This window comes from Crinia signifera, chromosome 7 (genome assembly GCF_055691185.1).
Source record: "Crinia signifera chromosome 7, ASM5569118v1, whole genome shotgun sequence".
NCBI lineage: Eukaryota > Metazoa > Chordata > Amphibia > Anura > Myobatrachidae > Crinia > Crinia signifera.
The window spans coordinates 190,818,352-190,838,351 of record NC_139223.1 but is presented as its reverse complement, the minus strand read 5'-3'; the positions used below and the strand labels follow the sequence as shown (position 1 = coordinate 190,838,351).

The window sequence follows — 20,000 nt, the reverse complement described above, 5'->3', positions numbered from 1 at the left end:
ATTTTTCATCACCAAACACAATAAATAACATAATTTACAAAGCTTTTTTAGTCCTTATTGCACATTTTTTTTTAAATATTTTACAGTGAATACTTACAGACACCGAATTGAAAATACGCGTTATATACAGATGCATATATACATACATGAGGGTCCAATTGACCCAACATAAATACAATTTTTTGTCAATCTTACTAACAATCGCTCTGATCAGTAACATAATCACGACCGAACCTGTAAACATTATTGCCCAAAAAAATAAATGATGTACATCCGTGGAAAGCGATCAGTTGAAAGACGGAAAATGCGTGTGTTGCATAAACAGTGACTGACTTTCCCCCAATCCATAAATTATACAATTAACGACATAAAGTAGATTTTGATTGACAGGTCGTAACATTACATCGGCGTATCACAGATACTTTGATTTAAAAAAGAAAAATTCCTTCAAGTAAAACATACTTAAGGGTCTTTTCAAGACATGTTTGTAGTCTCCCTGCTAAAAAAAAAATCATACTAAAAATAATAATAATAATAATAATAATAATAATAAAATAACAGGTAACAATATTTATTTCCAGACCTGAATGCTTGTTCTAAATAGTGGAATAGAGGGGGCAGTGGGGGGGGGGGGGGGGGCCCTCCAGTGTCGTTTCAAGGCTTATTCTAGAAAAAGGTAGTGTGTCCATAGACATTCTAATTAGTAAATAGAGTGCGTGTAATATAGATATTTAGCTATATACTGTACACACAGGTGTGATATATATATATATATTCACAAATTGTCAATGTGTGACAATTGTTTCGTGATATATATATCTACGAAACAATTGTCACACATTGACAATTTGTGAGAGATATCACACATACACACTTTGGACTGAAAAGCACATCGCAAAGGAACAGGAACGTTACTTCCAATTTTATATATATATGTGTGTGTGTATATATGTGTGTGTGTGTGTGTGTGTGTGTGTGTGTGTGTCTATTGTGTGTGAGACATTTAAGGTGTTTTGCAGCAGCAGCAGTAGCCCACATGATGCACACAGATATATAAATAGATTCGCTTTGGGCCTTAACATGCAACTGCAAGTTCCTTCCAACTGCTCCAGCCCTTGAGAAGATCTCATTATGTGAGGAGTGAAGTGTCTCTGCGGGGAGCATTATGGAAATATGTAGGTTTGATTTAATGAGGCTGTTCACACTAGTGGAATATCAACTTTAAGGAGAAAAGTCTGCCCAGGGTGTCCGAGCATCCAAAATGAAAATGGCCAATTTTGATGATAGGAACTGGGTTTTCTTTCAGCGGAATCGCTTCAGGTAACAGATATAGCATTAAATAACATAGATCCTATGCACCAAGAACAATGTTTTATGTACCAAGCCTCATATCTGTCTCTCCTAATGACTTCCCTTAGCGGGTTGTTAGTACTTGACAGCAGGTCTCCATGCGGGGAACTTTCCTCCAATTCTACATTCAAAGGAGGTCCATCAGAGAACATGATTGGCAATTTTCGTCATAATCTACACATTATTAGCATCAGAATTGACATGGCAATAACACTGCTAGTTTGTGATGTGCTTTTCAAAGTTCAGGGAACTCCCTGCAGGAACTGGGGTTTGAGAAAGCAAATTTGTGTTACCCAATGGTAACAGAGCGAATACACCTCGTGTTACTGTGGGATATAATTAATCATGGTGCCTAGGTAAAACTTTGAAATAAAAAAATAAAAAATAATAAAAAATCATACGCCCCACTTTAATGCTGTGATGCCTTATCTCAAGATTCAAGTATTTTCCAGATACAAAGTAATGAATCAAAGTAATGTAAAGTTTGATAAATCTAGCGACCAGCCTAAAGAATAAGGCCAATAGTAAATAATACACAACATAATAACAACATAAAAAAAACTCAACCGAAGTAAAAAAAATGTAAATAGAATCCTCAGCGGACAAAAAACAACAACATCATTTGGAACCATTTCCAACAAATATAGGTATTTGTGGTGTGACTCTTCATATTGTAGTACAGATAAATGTGCCCAGTACCATTTCCTGTGCAGGTAAATGTCCCTTCCATTGTACAGTAGCTGATGTGTAATTATGGAGTTTGGAGCAACTTGGGAGCAGAGGGGATTTTTTCTGTTTAGTTTTTTTAAATTAAAAAAAATGGAAATAAAATGAATAAAATCGCCCTTGTTTGTTGTTGATGGCTGACATACGACCAGTCCTCTCTGCTCGGGTCAGTGAAGGTATTGGGGGGGTGGGGGTGGGGGGTGGACTGTTCCTGTGTCAGGGCCACAGTTATCTAGTCAAAGGGCTCTCCTCCCTCTGCTCAGGCACCGGGGTGACCGAGGTTTTGCTGAGCACAGCCGCCGAATACGGGAGAAAGCTGCTCTCCGACCTCTGGGAGGCCGCGGTGCAATTGAATTCCGAGCCCCTGCTGGCCGATCCCAGGGCCGACGCCGTCTGATTGCTGTGACAACTCAGGCAGGAGCAGGGAGCGGATCCAGGGGCGGCTGCTGCGGCCGCGGCTGCCGCGGCGGCTGCTGCTGCGGCCGTGCTATTGATCCCGGCGGGGGACTGGTATAAACCCGGGTGCCTGAAGCTGCAAAGTAGTTCCGGCCTGGAGTAGGGGTGCGAAAGGGCGCGGAAGGTGTCCAGGGGTCGCATGGAGGTGGCAAACGGTGAGGCGGCCGCCGCCCCGGAGGCTGCCGCGGCCGCCGCTGCTGCGGTCACCCCGACGTGGGGGTAGTAGTGCAGTGGCACGTGGGAGTGGAAGGGGTAAGGAAGGCTGCCCGTGGCCGCAGCGTGCGTCATCATGTAGGTGTAGAAGCTGGGGTCCGCGGGATGGGGCCAGGACATGGCCAAGCGCTGCCTCTTGTCCTTCATCCGGCGGTTCTGGAACCACACCTGGAGGAGAAGAGAACAGGATGATGACACCTTTCCCTGCATATAACAACAGGTCTATAATACACAGTATGTTAGGCAGGGATGGTGGTTTGCCAATATTACCTCTCACCTATTACACCAGCAAATTAAAGTGGTCAAAGATAGTTTTTGTGGGTGCAAATAAAAATACTGATATTGTGGAGAAGAACTGTCAATCATTCTTGGGCCTTCTGAAATGGGAGACTGCTGGACGTCTCTTCAGTATGGTGTGTGGCACAGGGTTCTTGTAGTTTACATCACACTTTGCTATATTAAACTTTACATGTTGCTAACACTTGCCTTTCAAACCCAGGAAGCACACTGCGGTCTCCTTACACACTATTCATTAATAATCTGCTTCCACAGCCCATCTTGTCATATATTTCATATACACCCACACATAGTTAAATACATATATGGCTTGTATACGGTAAGCAAGCAAATAGGTGTTGCTGTACAGGTTGAGGGCATATGTTCTAAGCAGTGGCTTCTCAAAACCCTCATTTTTTCAGATTGCGCTTGACCGATCTTAAAAGGGCAATAATAGTCATTTACATGCAGCCTTGTTTTGCATTAAGTATCATTGCTCATTTGTATCTGGCAGTCTAAATATCTGTGTTTTTTTTAATTAATCCACTGCTTAGTTAATATGACCCCCTAGTTGATGACTGGAAATGTGTAATAAAAGGTATCTTGCTTATAACATTATATAGTAAAGAATTCTCAGTGCAGTGTGGAAAGCTAATTAGTGTTCACTTGTCGCCAACGAGAAAATATTTGATCATTTCACATTTATCAGCAGAAAGTCATATTTCATTTGCTTGAATAGGCGATAAAAGGGAAAAAAAATCGCCGATCGTTGTATCTATTTAATAATAGGAAATTGTGTCAATCAGACATGTATTTTCATGTGTCACTGCGTTTTTAGTAACACGGACAGTGCTTATTAAAATATAGGAAGAATAACAAGAATGCAACTTTAAAATTGAGATGTGCTTGCATCTTTTTTTTTTATGCGGAGTAACAATACAAGATTGCTCTGTTCTGAAACACATCGCTGACATTGTTTTTACATCGTATCCATTAATCAGCTTTTGTCGCCAGCCATATGTTAGCCATAATATTGTATCATTTCTGAGCGCATAGTGCGGGCTTATTGGCACACGCTGCAGTATACGTGTGAGTACAGTCGATCACAATGTTTGAAATAATACATAGTAACTGGAACTAATGATCGACCTTGACCATTACATTATATAATTCATATATTACGGTATACTCAGTATATTAGATTTACTGCTGTGTATATATTATATTATATATATATATATATATATATATATATATATATATATATATATATATATATATATATATATATATATATTAGATGTAATTTTACAATACCCGAATCCATCAATTCCTAAAAGATGTTGTACGAATGACTATGGAGCTGCTTATTGTTCAGATGTGGAATTTAGCTTTGTATTGCTAATATAACAGCGGCGTCTGTACCTGTTACTGTGATACAGTGGGGCACACAAAGTGCAAGGTGGTCCTCCCCACGTCTCTTACCTTGATGGTTGTCTCTGGAAGGTTGAGCGCAGCTGCTAGCTCACATCTCCGAGGCCGTGACACATAATTCTCTCGGTAGAACTCCTTCTCCAACCTGGCTATCTGCTCTCTGGTGAATGCTGTCCTGTATCGACGCACCTGGTCAGCAGCTGAGCTGGAGCTCCCCACGGGATTACTGCTATTGAGGCTGCCTAATCCAGAATTTGCAGAGGAGCTGGTGGTACTGGCCACTGAGCCACTGTCTGCTGCCACACACACAAGCAGGAAAAGACTTTGTCAGTTATACAGATAAATAAAGACGTGGTAGAAACATTGCACAGCCCAGCTAACCTCTATGGGTGCTGAAACATTGACTTTTCAGAACTCGTGCAAAAAAAAAAAAATAAGGAAATGCACAAATATAATGTACAAGCAGATGTGCACAAACAAATGCAGAATTTGCTGTATATTATATTTAGTAATATAACAATAGCAACTAGCCTCCACTTTACATTTGATTCGGAGGTCTGTATTGATGTAAAACATTTCCATGAAATGTTTTGCACTTTATAAACATCAATAAACATTACACAGTTTTCTACGGTGTCTTTTACTATCACAATAACACTGTACACCTGATTTGAATAAGCCCTTGTGTACTTTCATACAAAACTCATCGTTAATAAAATATTGACATGTGTTTATAGCTCTCATTTTCTACTCGGGTTTATTGAACCTAAATGTCTCTTCTGATAAATAGACATAAAATGTCCAGCTTATATGTATAATTGCATATAAGAAGTAAATATTGCTGTATATGGATTTGTCTATATGGGAAACAGCTATATAAACAACAATACAGACACATAAACTATATTTATGGAACACAATGATACATTTGGGGTGTATTTTTAAATATATAATAATACAGACTGTACTAACTAATATTTAGTTATTTAATGCATTAGTTTAATGCATTAGGAGAAAATAGTCATTTCTACTTTGTATCCTCACAATCCATGTCTTTGCTCGAAATTGTGACATCAATATTTCAGTTTGGTGTTAATACTCATGTGAGATTAATAATAATGTACTACTGAATCATAGATCGTGAAGAAAAACACATCCGTCCTTATTACAGTTTGTATCCAAGTTATTAATGTCTCATTGAATATTGCAAGGAAAAATTCAAATTAAAAGTATTATGGGGGTCTCTCGTTTCATGTTTCAGTATTATGAAAGGGCTTCAGTAGTAGTAGACGAGTAATATTATCCACCAACTGAAAGTGTATTTATATTTTAGAATATTTATTTTTCTTCAATTGGTATTCACGTATCTCACATCATCACTCCCAATGAAGAACAATAATGATTTACATGTAATCTATAAATATGATTGTATTTTGGCACCATGTGGCATTGCCTAGGGGCTGTGTACCCTACACGCTGATATTGCTTGGCAGCAAACTAGAACGTGCTGTCACCTTGATTTTGTTACTTGTATCTATAAGATTATAAACCAAACAATCGTCCCTGAGATATAAAGACGTACCTTTGTTGATGCTGTCCTTTAGCTGGCTGCCATTCAGGCTGTTCGGGGAGCGCAGGGATGAGCACCCCACCTCTACATCACTGCTCATATCTGCGTCCGAAGCAACTTCCGAATACTTCTTCCCTCTGTCACACACGGAGATGTCTGAGCCGTTGTTGCTCTCACCGTTGGGATGAGGGATGCTGAACAAACTGTCAATTTCAAATCTGCCTTTGCTAGGTAGCTCCCCTATAGATCCATGCATGGAGGAAGAAGTTAGCCTGGGACTCAAGCGGGCGGTGTGATGTGCATTTTCCAAGGCCTCTAACACTGCATTCCCAGCTGAGTCGGATAAATTGGACAGCCTTTTGCCTGTGGTTGGGCTGTGCAACCCTCTTTCCATGAGAATCATCTCTTTTCTTATCCTTTCCATCATCTCAGCTTTGTGAAGAGGAGAGAGAGAGAGAGAAAAAAAAAAGTCAAAGTAGAAGGGTTGGTTCTCTAGTAATGATGATCTGCCTGCAGCAGGGGCCAATTCACATTTAGCCTGGCAGTGTCTCTAATATCTTCTTTTTTTAGCGTTGCGTAAAAATTGTGGTATGCCAAAGCGATGGAATGACTGGTCAAAATGACCCATGCATCCTTCCCAGCCAGAAATGTCATTCATCAAAAACTAGGGCTCGTCATTAAGGTATGAATGACGCTGTTGAATAATCATTTATTGTAACAGTTTTATAAGCAAATAAATACAGGCTCCTGTCACTTGGGCAGTGAAGGCGTGTACTGAGCAGACAAATATATCCAGGTAGAGAGAGAGACAGGGAATGAGCGGTTGCGCTCCTGATCAGATCTCGCTTCAATTGCTGTGGGGTTTGGCCTCTGGGGGGTGAAATTGACAGTCTGATTAATACAACGAACTAAGCAACATTTCCCGTTCATTTAGGGGCATCATTATGCTGATTTTTGTTTCGTTGGCTTTTAGGTTATAATGATATTGGCTTTTTCCCTTTCTCTTTTTTTATTCTTTTCTCGATGAGTAAATCTGCATTATTGCAAAACAAAACAAAAAAATACATATTTTCATCCTTAATAAAAACAGAATCAATGAAACAAGAGTATTGGGATCTCATTTCTACCTAATAGGTGTTGTATTCAATCATAAGGTATATATTGTTATTGTTTACAATATGTGTCAGTGTCTGTTTATTTCATTTTACAGTAAATGTGTCTTTTTATATTTTACATGGAGGGAAGCATCCTGTCTGTTGTGCAATATAAGCATAATCATATCTGGTCAATCATTTTTCTGGAATCGTTGGAAGTTACTAATAGCAGTTTTTTTTCTGGGGGTTTTGTTAATACAAAAATAAATAGGCTTTCAAGTAAATCTATGCATTATCTGTCGTTCTAATTGGTAACAAAGGGGTCTTGTTAAACAAATGAGTAGACATTGATAGGAAGATGATCAGAGAACTAATGATGGTTTGGGTCAATTTGTATGAATTACTTTCTACCCAGGATCAATACATATCATCATTTTTTCTTTCAGATTACAGCTTGATTATGTCAACTTTTGAAGAAGTAGATGTAAAATGGTTTTGTGTTTTCCTTCTATAGTATAGAACAGGCATAAGAATACAGGGTGATGTTTCTTAATGCCTTGGATGACAGCAGTTTAAGTAAAAATACATGGCTATCCCAGAAAATCCAGCCGTCAGTCGTTCCAGATCCTGGAGAACTGAGATTATTGTTGCTGAAGGAGCCACTTGAGTCATATTTAATTTCCACTGTCTGATGACTTAAAAGGAAGACACCAACTATCCTATCGCTGTCGTTTGGCGCCCCCTTCAGTTGGGTTTGAAGTATTGCTGTCAGCGTCAGAAAATGTGAGGACTTTCTTAGGATATAAACTATTACCTACGATGAACTAGTTTATTCGTTCGCTTTCTGGGCAACACGTTTGCGTTTGAAATTAAATCACACGTATTGAGATTTGTATATGCATCCACATTGTATTACAGTACAGTTGTACAGAAAAAAATGGTAAGAAAATATAAATATATGTCTGACAGTGTGACAGGCCGTTTGTCAAGTATATCTGAATAATAATGAGGTTAGCGTCATGTGGCCTGCCAGCTGTTAGGGCCTGCTCAGGGTGATCATCAGAGGCAATGCTTTCTGGGACTTGTAGTTTAAGAATAGGCAGAGACCCCCAAGTTGCTGTTTAGAATGAAGTTCATAATATAATACAAGAAAAAAAATCTGGTCATGTACCTATAGCAACCAATTGAATCGCCGCTATTTTAGAAGACAGTAGACAGCTGATTGATCATTGGTTGCTATGACATCTGTTTAAGTCGTATTTGTGGTTCATTACTTTTCAGTATTTATTATTTATTTTAGATGAAGGTAATTGTGTTATAATACAACAGCTAGTTGCTCTTATGTGAAAGATTATAGTGTATAGATTATTTGTAGATCTCACTGTGAATCTGAAGGCAAGTGTCCTTTGTTCTCTGAACATAATAAACCCCCCGATTAAATCCGGGCACATCATGAGGCCACACATTAAAGTGTTTATGTATGTATGTATGTATGTATGTATGTATGCATGCATGCCTCAGTGCCTCACAGCACTGAGGTCATGGGTTCGATTCCCACAATGGCTCTAACTGTGTGGAGTTTGTATATTCTCCCCGTGCTTGCGTGGGTTTCCTCCGGGTACTCCGGTTTCCTCCCACCATCCAAAAATATACTGGTAGGCTAATTGGCTCCCAACAAAAAAATAACCCTATAATGAATGTGTGTATGGACATGTGGTAGGGAATATAGATTGTAAGCTCCACTGGGGCAGGGACTGATGTGAGTGTTCAACTATACTGTGTAAAACGCTGCGGAATATAAGAAACTGTTAATAAATAAAGTATGTATGTATGTATTTACATACATACACACAGACACAGACACACACACACACACGCCATAATATATATTACCATACTATATTTAATGCAAGGTCATTTGAAAACTATGAAAACTATAATTGTGGCATAAGTAGCATGTATTCAAAGATTTTTCCCCCCATTATTTTTACTAAGCAGACACTCATTTCAGAAGTGATATGACATTAGAAATGTTGGTTTATAACAAAGCCTTACAGATGTTCATGTTAATAAAAAAGTGTGGCAATAATGGGTAGCACAAATCTAAGGGGATATTTATCAAATCGTGAAGAGAGATACAATTCTAAGATAACCAATAAATAAACTCTTAATTTACATGTGAGCGGCTTGTTTGAGAATGAGAGGAGTTGATTGGTTGGTACTTTATCTCTCACAATTGTATCTCTTACCAAGCTTTGATAAACACACACCTATTACTTAAGATGCTTCAACTTAAGAGGACCATTTACTTCCTCAGGTGACTTCCAGAGATGAATGCTAAATATTTGTTCTATGGAAACTACAGGTGTTTGAAGGTGTAGTTGTGAAAGCCCATTTGTTATGGCAAATAATAAATCCTAAATGATATACAATGATGCTCCAGAACAAAACACCTTTTTTTACTAAAATATGTCATGTATTACAGACAACTACACTGTGCAGTCTTGGAACGAGCAAAGCTTCTTTGTATGTCTAGTTTGTTTATATACACTTGTTTCGGTGCATGAAGAATTCAATTGTGCAGTCATAAATGCCTGTCAAAGTGTCACTTTGTCCTTGACTGTAGAACATTTGAGTGGAGTCTGCGTAGAGACTTGTTTACATTGCTGAAAACCACCAAAAGAAATGCTTACAAAAACGAAGGAGGTCTAAATAGTGGGTTATTCCCCCTATGCATACGTTGTAATTAGAACACTTAAAGTACTCTGTTAACATTGATAAACATTTTAGTTATATACATTCCTTTCCTCCGTACGTTAACCAAAACTTTATTTGTGGCCATACATATACACCATTTGAGTTTAGAAAATTCACTTCAATACATACAGAGACATCTAGCGGTAGTAGTTTGCATTGCAGCTATGATATGAAAACAAAACTATTTTCTGACTTATAACCAGTACTTTATTCATAAATAAGTAAATCATCAAATCCTCATGTTTCAGTAAAGAGTTATTGAGGACTGCTGAAGTTTGTTTTCCGTTGTTTTTTTTTATTCGTCTTTAAAATCTGAAAATGTAGAACTAATGAAGTAATAACAATTTCAAAATAGAGAAATACAGAATACTGCTCATCTTACAAAACATTTTGAACAAAATGAATATAGGATACATAATAGATTAGATATAGATAATATTTTCATTTCATTTTCAAACATTCTGACCTGGTCTTCCATATCTCTCTCTCTCTCTCTCTCTCTCTCTCTCTCTCTCTCTCTCTCTCTCTCTCTCTCCCCTCTCTCTCTTTCTAGCTATCGATATACATATATATATATATATATATATATATATATATATATATGTGTGTGTGTGTGTGTGTGTTGTATATACACACACATATATTGCACAGCAAATCATGTGATGCCCCCAGGCATTGTTCCTATATGTACGAATATAACATATATACTGTAGTTTATCATTACATTAGTTGCAGAATTATTTTTATATATCTGTAACGTTAAGAATGACACGTCCAGAGCATCTGTATCCATGGACGATATTTCATGAAAATGCACCGGATAGCTCTATATAAATATATGTATAAAATAAAAATAAACAGTATAACTAAAATTATTATATGTATAATTAAATAGTTTAGTTAAGGTGTATACCTTAAATAACCTTCGCATCACACATTTCTTTACATTACAGTTTGAGTTGTGATGTATGCTTTGGGGGTTTGTTTTAGAATAACGTATTGATCCTACTTTCTGAGTTATTCACATTTAAAGACACAAAGCTGTGTGTTTGCAAGAAGACTTTATTTTTCTTTATTTATTTCTTAACTTACAAAGATATGTGACTAAATGAATATATAGGCGACTCCTAAGTAGATATCATTTGGTTGGGACTTATACTCTGGAAAGAATTCCTTTCTAAAATAATTCCTTTCTCGCTCATAATTTATAGGGAATATTAATAGAAAGTTGATTTCTTTTAACCGTTGTCCATTTTCAGTCGTTGTGTTTACAGATTACATCAACCATGACTATGGGAACTGTGGTTTTGTGTTTTTTGCTGTTTTTCTTTCTGGAAATATAGAAATGAACCATCCACCGTTACATAAGGAATACACAACACAGAACATTCAATTAATACCCATGTGTATTTAATTATTACTTACAACTACTGTTTAATTGTTGATGTGAATGTGTTTACTGTTGTGTATGAACACACACACACACTATATTGTTTTTGTGTATGTCCTGCTCATCCCTATTCTGTTTCTACTTGTAGAACTAAACGAAACTGACGTTTTTATCTTCCATATAAAATTATAGGTTCACAAATACCCCGGGGTCGGGGTCAACTATTGGGCTCATGTTTGTGTATTTGAATATTTTTATTTTTATTATTAAAATATTAATATAAATCAAAACAAACACACACACACACACACATAGGTCTACAAACAGGATATTGCACTGGCATAAGAGACAATCAATAGAAAATCTTAGAACAGGGCGATATTAAAGATTATGTATCAGCCCAGAGAAACATAACGAGGCATCGCTGATTGGACGTAGCGTCTCACTTAATAAATCTGAAAGTTTCATTAAAGCTTTCATTCTAGCAGCGAAGGAATGCAATAGTCCTACAATACACCCTAGGCACAGACTGTTACATATGCAGGTATGTTTATTCACGTTTATATAATGTTGGAAATAGTTGTGATGCTTCAAATACAACCAACTGAGGACAACTGCAGAAATATATCTGCAGTGTTTCTCTACTTATCCTTTGTAGCAACCTGGAGCTAGTTAACTCCTGACCATGTTATCACTCAGTTCTATCTGACATATTAATTAGACGGGTATGCGGGCTTATGTTCTTCATAATTATGTTTATGTTCGCATTGGCTAACATAGACGGGTTCTTGGGCTCTGAAACATGCCTCGAAGGCTTATTTAGTCATATGTGTAGGGTGTGTGGTTATGTTTATCATTTTTTTATTTTGTGAGTTCATTTTTCACAAGCAGATTTTTTATTATTTTTCTGTCTACAGCTACATTCATTACGCAACACATTTTTTTTGTGAACAGATTGTTAGTGTTTATTAGATTTTACATAAAAAAAAAACTGTCAGAAAGCAGCCAGGGAGCAGGACAGCACCTGCAGGGTGGATCATCAGAGATCTCCCTATTCGGATGAATCACTGGAATCCAGGAGCGTGCTGAAATAGAGAAAATGAAACGAAGAAAAAGAAAACTTGGAAAACCCAGAATCTCTTGCAGTTCAGTCAAGTGGGTTGATTGCTCGCTGAGTTTAATTCCGTTCTGAGACCACGTGGGGGGAACTGACCAATGCTCAGCCTCATGGTTACTGCAAACAGATATGTAAAATGACTCTCCCCCCCACCCCTCCCAATCTGAAGTTAGTTTTTATAAACGTACCACAATGATCTAACCTGCTCGGAGGGATAACAATTTCCACTATGCCCGCACTGGATTGAAAGAGTGATGTGCAAAGCTCTGAGCAAACGCAACCAGTGGGAAATGGAAGGACTGAGAGGAGGAGAGGGGTCTTCCAGCAACCAGTGCAGGAATTTCCTCTCTTCTCCCGCTGTGTTTGGCACTCCGTCCAGCAGAACAGTCCCAGGATTAGCCTACCCTGGCCCTGAGAGGTCCGGCTCTTCTCGCTCGGATGCCACCAAAGAAGGACCTACATGCCCAGCTTCATCTGGGCCGTCAGCCCCCTCTCTTGGATATGGTTACCACTTTGGAAACGGATATTACAGTTGCCGCATGTCTCATGGTGTGGGGCTACAACAGAACCCACTGAAATCCACCAGCCATGCCTCTATAGGTAGTTTCCCAGTAGAGAAATACATGGACGTGTCTAGTTTGGCCAGTACAAGTGTTCCCAGCAGTGAGGTACCTTCAAGGGCTAAGGAAGTATCTTATTTTCAGGGCTACACTAACCCCTACCAACACGTCCCTGGATACCTAGACATGGTGTCAACGTTCAGCTCTGGGGAACCCAGGCATGAGACCTACATCTCAATGGAAGGTTATCAGTCATGGACTCTCGCTAACGGGTGGAACAGCCCAGTGTATTGTGCAAAGGACCAGCCTCAAGCCCCACACTTCTGGAAGTCGTCATTTCCAGGTAGGAGTTTAAGCATGGTGTGTGAAAGCCTGTGGAAAGCTTGTGTGCTGTGTGGACCCCTACCATACTTAGGCAAACACACCTACTTCCACATTGCAGGGCCAGCAAAGTGCACATCCATACAGATATGTTAATCCTAAGCATTTGAACTATACTACTGTATTATATGTCCTGTTGTGCACGAATAGGCTGCGATTATGGAGACAGACAACACGATTTTAGCTGGTAGAATGGAAAAAAAACACTACATTTTGTATAACTGACAGTGAATGTTTGGCATTGAACTTGATAAACCCCCCTTCTGTAACATGTGTGGTTCCACAGATAGATATTTTATGTTGTTGTTACTTTGTTTTTAAAATCCTCAGTGTAACTTTTATCTTAATCACTCTAGGGGACGTAGCACTAAATCAGCCAGACATGTGTGTCTACAGACGTGGGAGGAAGAAGAGAGTGCCTTACACCAAGCTGCAATTGAAAGAACTAGAAAACGAATATGCCATTAACAAGTTCATTAACAAGGACAAGAGGCGAAGGATATCAGCAGCCACCAACCTTTCTGAGAGACAGGTCACCATATGGTTCCAGAACAGGAGAGTAAAGGACAAAAAAATAGTATCTAAACTAAAAGACAACATCTCCTGATCTTAAATGAAGCTCTTAAGTACAGTTTTAAACGCAAACCAAGGAAACGATGACAGCATCATCGTATTGTATCTGCGGAGATTCTCGCACCAGCCTGCCGATGACCTCAGATATTTTGGGTTACTTTTGTTTTCTTTCTTTTTGATGGGTCCAAATAAAATCCCTGTTTTTTGGTCTCTAACCGAAGCAACGATAATTGACAATGTGCTGTTGAGCCCCTGTGACATATATATATATATATATATATATATATATATATATATATATATATATTTTGTAAATGATGGTTAACAAATGTTATAAAGGCCTTCAAGCTGTATTTGTTGTGTCTCAGGAAACATTGTAGTCGACAATAAAAAAGCAATATATTATAATTCTTCCCCATCACCACCATTCAGAATACCCCTATTATCTTGGGGAACGCTTAGAATTGCATGTATTACGTTGCTCTATATTTACTGCCTTTCATTTTTATTTTTACTCACATAATTGTTTATTTGTTTTGTTTTACACCAAGGACATTATACTTTTTTTCCATCATCCACGTCATCCAACCCAAAGCATTATTTCTATATGAGTTCATATGACTTGTAACAGTCACTGATCATAATTTGACCAACACATATAAGGCAATAGTTAATGCACTCGGAAAAATCAATGAGATTGATTACCTGGGTATTTTTTTTTCTAATCTTATTTTTTTTTACATCAAAAGAACGTTAATATTTTGTAGATATACTTTACAGTTTGCGTGTAGTTATGTAATGGCCTAGGCTTCAATAATACGTTATATTTGTTAAAGCGATTTTAAATGGAAAAAAAAATATTTTTTTATAAAAAAAAATGTCAGGAATAATATTTATTGTCTTAACTGTTTTCCTTTTAAGATACTTCGTTGTGCAAATGGCGGTGTATATAATTACCACGCTTGGTGTTCATTTGTGGATATTTATTCCATAATTGAAGGAAGACACGGACAATCATAGCTGTCTGACTTCACAATGTGGTTGATAAGAAGTTGTATGGACAATGTAAAACAATGAATTCCAAGCCAACAGTTTTAATGGTGCTGGTACTCTCACAGTTTCCTTGTGTTTAACCCTTTGAGTGCCAACATTGCTGCGATGGATGTTCAGAATATCCTCTAAAGAGCCATTCACACTGCCTAAAAAACGGCTTTAAAACGTGTAGGCTTTTTAACCGTGTTGAAATACCGGTTATCTTTAACCGGTAAATCAACTTTGGCACTTTCACATTGCAGCCTTAAACGTTTTAAAATGGGAAAAAAAAACGTCAATATACCGTTTTGAAAGTGCAATGTAATACCCTTTTCATACCCCTTTCACATTGCAGCTGTAACACGGTATATTGCCGTTTTTTTAGTGCTTTAAAACGTTTCCAGCTGCAATGTGAAAGCTACATTGTCAATTTACCGGTTACAGAAAACCGGCATTTTGACACGTGTTAAAAGGAGGATCCTACACGGTTCGGAGCCGTTTCACCTGCAGTGTGAACAGCTCAGAAACGGGTATCAAAATACCAGCGTCACTCACATTTGTTATATAAATTCAAATAAAAAAAAAGTTGCTTCAAAAATGTATATTTCCTATATAAGGTAACGTTACAGGCCATGATGATGAATACAAATGTTCGCTTGTCAATTTTTACACCTTATTTTGACCAATTCACTTGGCACTCAAAGGGTTAAGGTATACTTTATATGGCACTTGTATAATGTGATGTCTTTTGTATTTGGAAATGAATACATGAAACATTTACTATTTGTGGTCTTCAAATAATTTCTGCTTTAAATAAAAACCGTATTTAAGTTATTGCTTTTCGTGTAATAATACCTTAGAACGCTGTATAGAAGAATATCATTGTTCTAGAATTAGTATGGTTATATTTCAGAGACTCCGCCCTTTACATTCAGGTAGATGGCATTATAGTAATGCTGGTTCATATGAACCCAGTGGCTTTTTAACTATTAAAGAACTACAGCCATTATCACATGATGGGTTTCGTAGTTTCATGTGACTGTTAAGTCACAGCGTTCTCACTTTTGTAATAGAGGGTCAAAGCATAATACAGAGTCAAAATAAGTGTTACAACAAAGGGAGGGACAGTTTTATAATTGACTAGCAAAATATATGCCACTTGCTATGAATCTGTAAAATAGACTGAAAAGCTCCATATCCTTGTCCCTGGAAGGGACCTTGTTTCGGGAAGCATGCATTGTGTCTAGGACCAGGAGACAAGCTACTTGGAGGTATTTATCCTCCGGCTACACTTGTGCAATAAACTTCACCAGATAATGAAAGAAAAAATACAGCTCTGTGCTTGGAGGCGGTTTTATTTTTCCCTTCTGTGCTTTGATAATTGTTAAGTTGAAAGATCCCAGTACACTTAAATAGGTAGATCATTTGTTTGTTATGTTTTTGTATGTTTGTTCTATTTACTTCAAATACTAATTATACACTTTCCAATGGAGCAATATTGTTTACTTGCCTGTTGTATCTCATTAAACAATGATTTGATTCTAAAACTAATTTTCCAAGTGCAGCACAGGTATCTGTAAGCAAGGGGGGGGGGGGGGAGCAATATACCATTGCTTCTGAAATACCAGATGAGTTGGCCTTTCCTTAATTATAGACCACGTTTATTGTTACACAATAAAGCAATTCGCAGAGTTCAGTTTGTGTTTTATTAAATGAAACCTTTCCATTTGTTATATTTCATTATTTACTATGCAGCCAAACTAGGCACATGCAAAGGGTCGCAATCTTCGTGGGGCTCCATGGAACATAAAATATGTTCATTTAATTTACCGTGTACCACTTGTTTTTGTGATCATTGCCAAAAACGTATTCCAAATAAAGGTAATGAACCTGGGTGTTCTTTATAAAGTGATATAAGCGAGTGCACAATTAATTATTTTTGATGTATCCACTCACAATGCCCGTGGTGCCAGAGAACTCCTTCCTTACAAATAAGGACATTCTTATCCCCATTCGGTTCTATGTAACAAATATGTGACTGAGATACATTTCGGTATCGTATATATTAGATGATATATCAAAATGTCTTAGAACGATACATACTGTATTTCTAGTACATTGTAGTTCGAGATCACAATTGTTTATGTTGCAGTTATTGTTTCCATTTGGATATATTGTTCGTGTATTGTAGGTTTAGGTCATAACTGAATTTACTGTGATACAGTTCACGATTTTTTATGCTGCAATTCTAGTTCACAATTGTATAGACTAATTCTAGTTCACAATTGTATAGACTAATTCTAGTTCACAATTGTTTGTGACGTAGCTCTAGTTCACAACTGTTTATGCTGTAGTTCTAGTTTACAATTGTGTGTGCTGTAGTTTTAACGCAAAACTGTTTCATAGTTTTGGTTCTTGCTTATACTGTAGTACTGGTTCACAATTGTATATACTGTAGTTATTGTACAACTAGATATATTGTACACATATTGTAGTTCTAATTCACGACTGAAGTTCTAGCTTCAGATGTACATACTATTGTTCTAGATCACAGTTGTGTATATTGTAATCCTAGTTCTTTTTCAGAAATGTATGTATTGTAATACTAGTTTAGAATTGCATATGTTGTTAAATATCACAATATTACATATACTGGAGTTCTAGGTTATAAATGTTTATACTGTAGTTCTAGATTAGAACTGTACATTTCACAGTTCAATGTCACAAATGTATACACTATACATAGAATAGTTCAGAGTTGTATATAATGTAGCGATAGGTTGGAATAGTATATTGTATAGTTCTATGTCAAAGGTGTTTCTACTGCAGATCTAATTCAGATTTGTATATATCTGTAGTTCTAGTTCACAACTGCATACATTGTGATTCCAGTTCAGCAGTTTTATGTTATAATTGTATATATTGTAGTTCAATATCACAAGTGTATAGTCCTAGTTCAGAAATGTACATAATGTAGTTTTAGGTTAGAATTCTATCTCTCTCTCTCTCTCTCTCTCTCTCTCTCTCTCTATATATCTATCTATCTATTGCAGTTGTTTTGTCAAAATTGTGTATGCTGTAGCTCTAATTCAGAATTGTATCAGTAGATCTAGTTCACAACTGTATACACTAGTTCAAGTTCACAGCAGTATATCATGTAATTATATATCATATATTGTATATATACTGGAGTTTTGTCGTTCTGTGTTACGGATAATTACTGTTCTAGATCAGATTTGTTTATACTGGAATGTCAGGTTTAGAATTGTATATATATTGTAGTTCTAAGTCACAAGTATATATACTGTACTTCTAGTCACAACTGTATATCCTGTATTTCTAGATCGCATCCTTATATATTGTAGTTTTAGTACAGTTTGCATACTGTATCTCTACATCACATCCGTGTATATTGTAGTTTTTCTTGACTTGGCGGAGTTCACAAGTTTATAAATGTCTGCTTATAGCACTGAGAACTATACGAGGAGTCACTGGTGATGCATTCACTTGTATTCCATGTAAACATAAAACATTTAGAAAATCTGGCAATTACACACTTAAATGACTAGTTTTTAGTACGTATCATTGTTCTTGCTGAAACAACCTGTTGACTTTCAGCTATTGTTGAACCACAAAGCGTCGCAGTGCATGCTGGGTCTTGTTCCATAATAGCTATATAATAAACTCCCTGTATTTCACTTGGTGTAAATATAATAGTTTTTTCCCCGTATAATTATACATACTTGAAGCAACATATATATATATATATATATATATATATATATATATATACATACATTTTCATTAAATTTGCAAGAATAAATGTTTTTTTTTTGTCAGTTTGAGCACCCCATGGCAATTTGAGGTTATATACTGTATATATAAATCAAGCATTCTGAGTTGAACCTAAATGACTGTTATGAATGCATATGTTAATGGATTATTCAAATGAGAATGGAAATAAATGCGAATATCTGCAGCACTACCCCCCCCCCCCCCCCCCCCCCCACCACCACCACCACCACTCACACACACACACACACACACACACACACCACCCAAATGAGGTTCAATCCAACATCACAAAACAGTGCTTTCTCTTCTACCATCAACAAATGACCGGCAGCAAACGTTACTTCATTCTTTGGAATTGACTTCTGAACACTGCTGGACGTATATCATGGATCCCAAGATATATAGACTGGGTACAGAGCAGACATTCGCTGTAAGGAACTGGGGCACTTGACCTTGGAGGACGTGGGTCTTTTATATATTTATTCATTTTATATATATGTGTGTGTGTATATATATATATATATATATATATATATATATATATATATATATATATATATATATAAACACTTGTCAACAATTCTCATGCTTTTGAAAAGACAGGACTAGATTGAAGCTGATGTTGTTGTTTTTTTTATTTCTCGGCCTCTAAGTATTGTTTCGTGAACATTTAAGTTATATAAACATATTTACTATACTACCCTATAATTATTCACCGCCGTTATTGTTATAGGCAACAGAATTTTTTTTGTTTTACTGCATATCGAAGTTTATATAATCAGGATGAGGGGGGAAAAAATCACATGTTATAAACTAGCCTGAAAATGCAAAAAGTGGTATTATTCCGCCACCTTCTGGATATTATGTGTATTACAGTTTGTGCACAAACAACCAGAATATTTTTCCATTCATGTATTAATACAATCATTGAATTAAAGAACAACATATCTGAAAATGATTTTTAACCTATCAAACAATTTAGGTATACTTTATTCAATAATTATATACTTGTTTGATCCTTCAGTAATGCTTTCCAATCATGATTCTGTGCGAGTAATCGCTGAAATATCCTCAATCATATCATATATTGTGTATTATATCTACTCATTTTTTAATGTAGTCATAATGTATTACATCCATAATTTAAAAGTTTATGCTTACATTTTTGTTTTGATTTCTGGAGCGGTCATTTATAGGATAAATAGCAACTTAAAGGGTTATGGTTTCTATCCATCTATCTATCTATCTATCTATCTATCTATCTATCTATATATAT

General features: G+C 36.8%; 3 protein-coding genes across 3 annotated transcripts in view; 2 read left to right on the top strand and 1 right to left on the bottom strand.

Moving 5' to 3' along the window:
• The window catches only part of HOXD11 (homeobox D11), a 106,753-nt gene that overhangs the window by 75,831 nt on the left and 10,922 nt on the right, over positions 1–20,000 (top strand). The window lies entirely within an intron of this gene.
• Positions 2,267–6,826, bottom strand: EVX2 (even-skipped homeobox 2). Its single transcript, XM_083154728.1, has 3 exons — positions 6,038–6,826; positions 4,507–4,751; positions 2,267–2,913 (listed from the first exon to the last, which is right to left on the bottom strand). The coding sequence occupies exons 1-3, from the start codon at positions 6,450–6,452 to the stop codon at positions 2,305–2,307; spliced, it is 1,269 nt and encodes a 422-aa protein (XP_083010854.1). The 5' UTR covers positions 6,453–6,826; the 3' UTR covers positions 2,267–2,304.
• On the top strand, positions 12,638–13,931 carry HOXD13 (homeobox D13). Its single transcript, XM_083152166.1, has 2 exons — positions 12,638–13,286; positions 13,681–13,931. The coding sequence occupies exons 1-2, from the start codon at positions 12,638–12,640 to the stop codon at positions 13,929–13,931; spliced, it is 900 nt and encodes a 299-aa protein (XP_083008292.1).

Coding starts and splice junctions, on each gene's coding strand:
- EVX2 (XM_083154728.1), bottom strand. CDS start 6,452: ATGATGGAAAGGATAAGAAAAGAGATGATTCTCATGGAAAGAGGGTTG. Junction 4,752..6,037: donor AAAGGACAGCATCAACAAAG/GTACGTCTTTAT, acceptor TGTGTGTGGCAG/CAGACAGTGGCTCAGTGGCC. Junction 2,914..4,506: donor TTCCAGAGACAACCATCAAG/GTAAGAGACGTG, acceptor CTTCTCCTCCAG/GTGTGGTTCCAGAACCGCCG.
- HOXD13 (XM_083152166.1), top strand. CDS start 12,638: ATGTGCAAAGCTCTGAGCAAACGCAACCAGTGGGAAATGGAAGGACTG. Junction 13,287..13,680: donor CTGGAAGTCGTCATTTCCAG/GTAGGAGTTTAA, acceptor TAATCACTCTAG/GGGACGTAGCACTAAATCAG.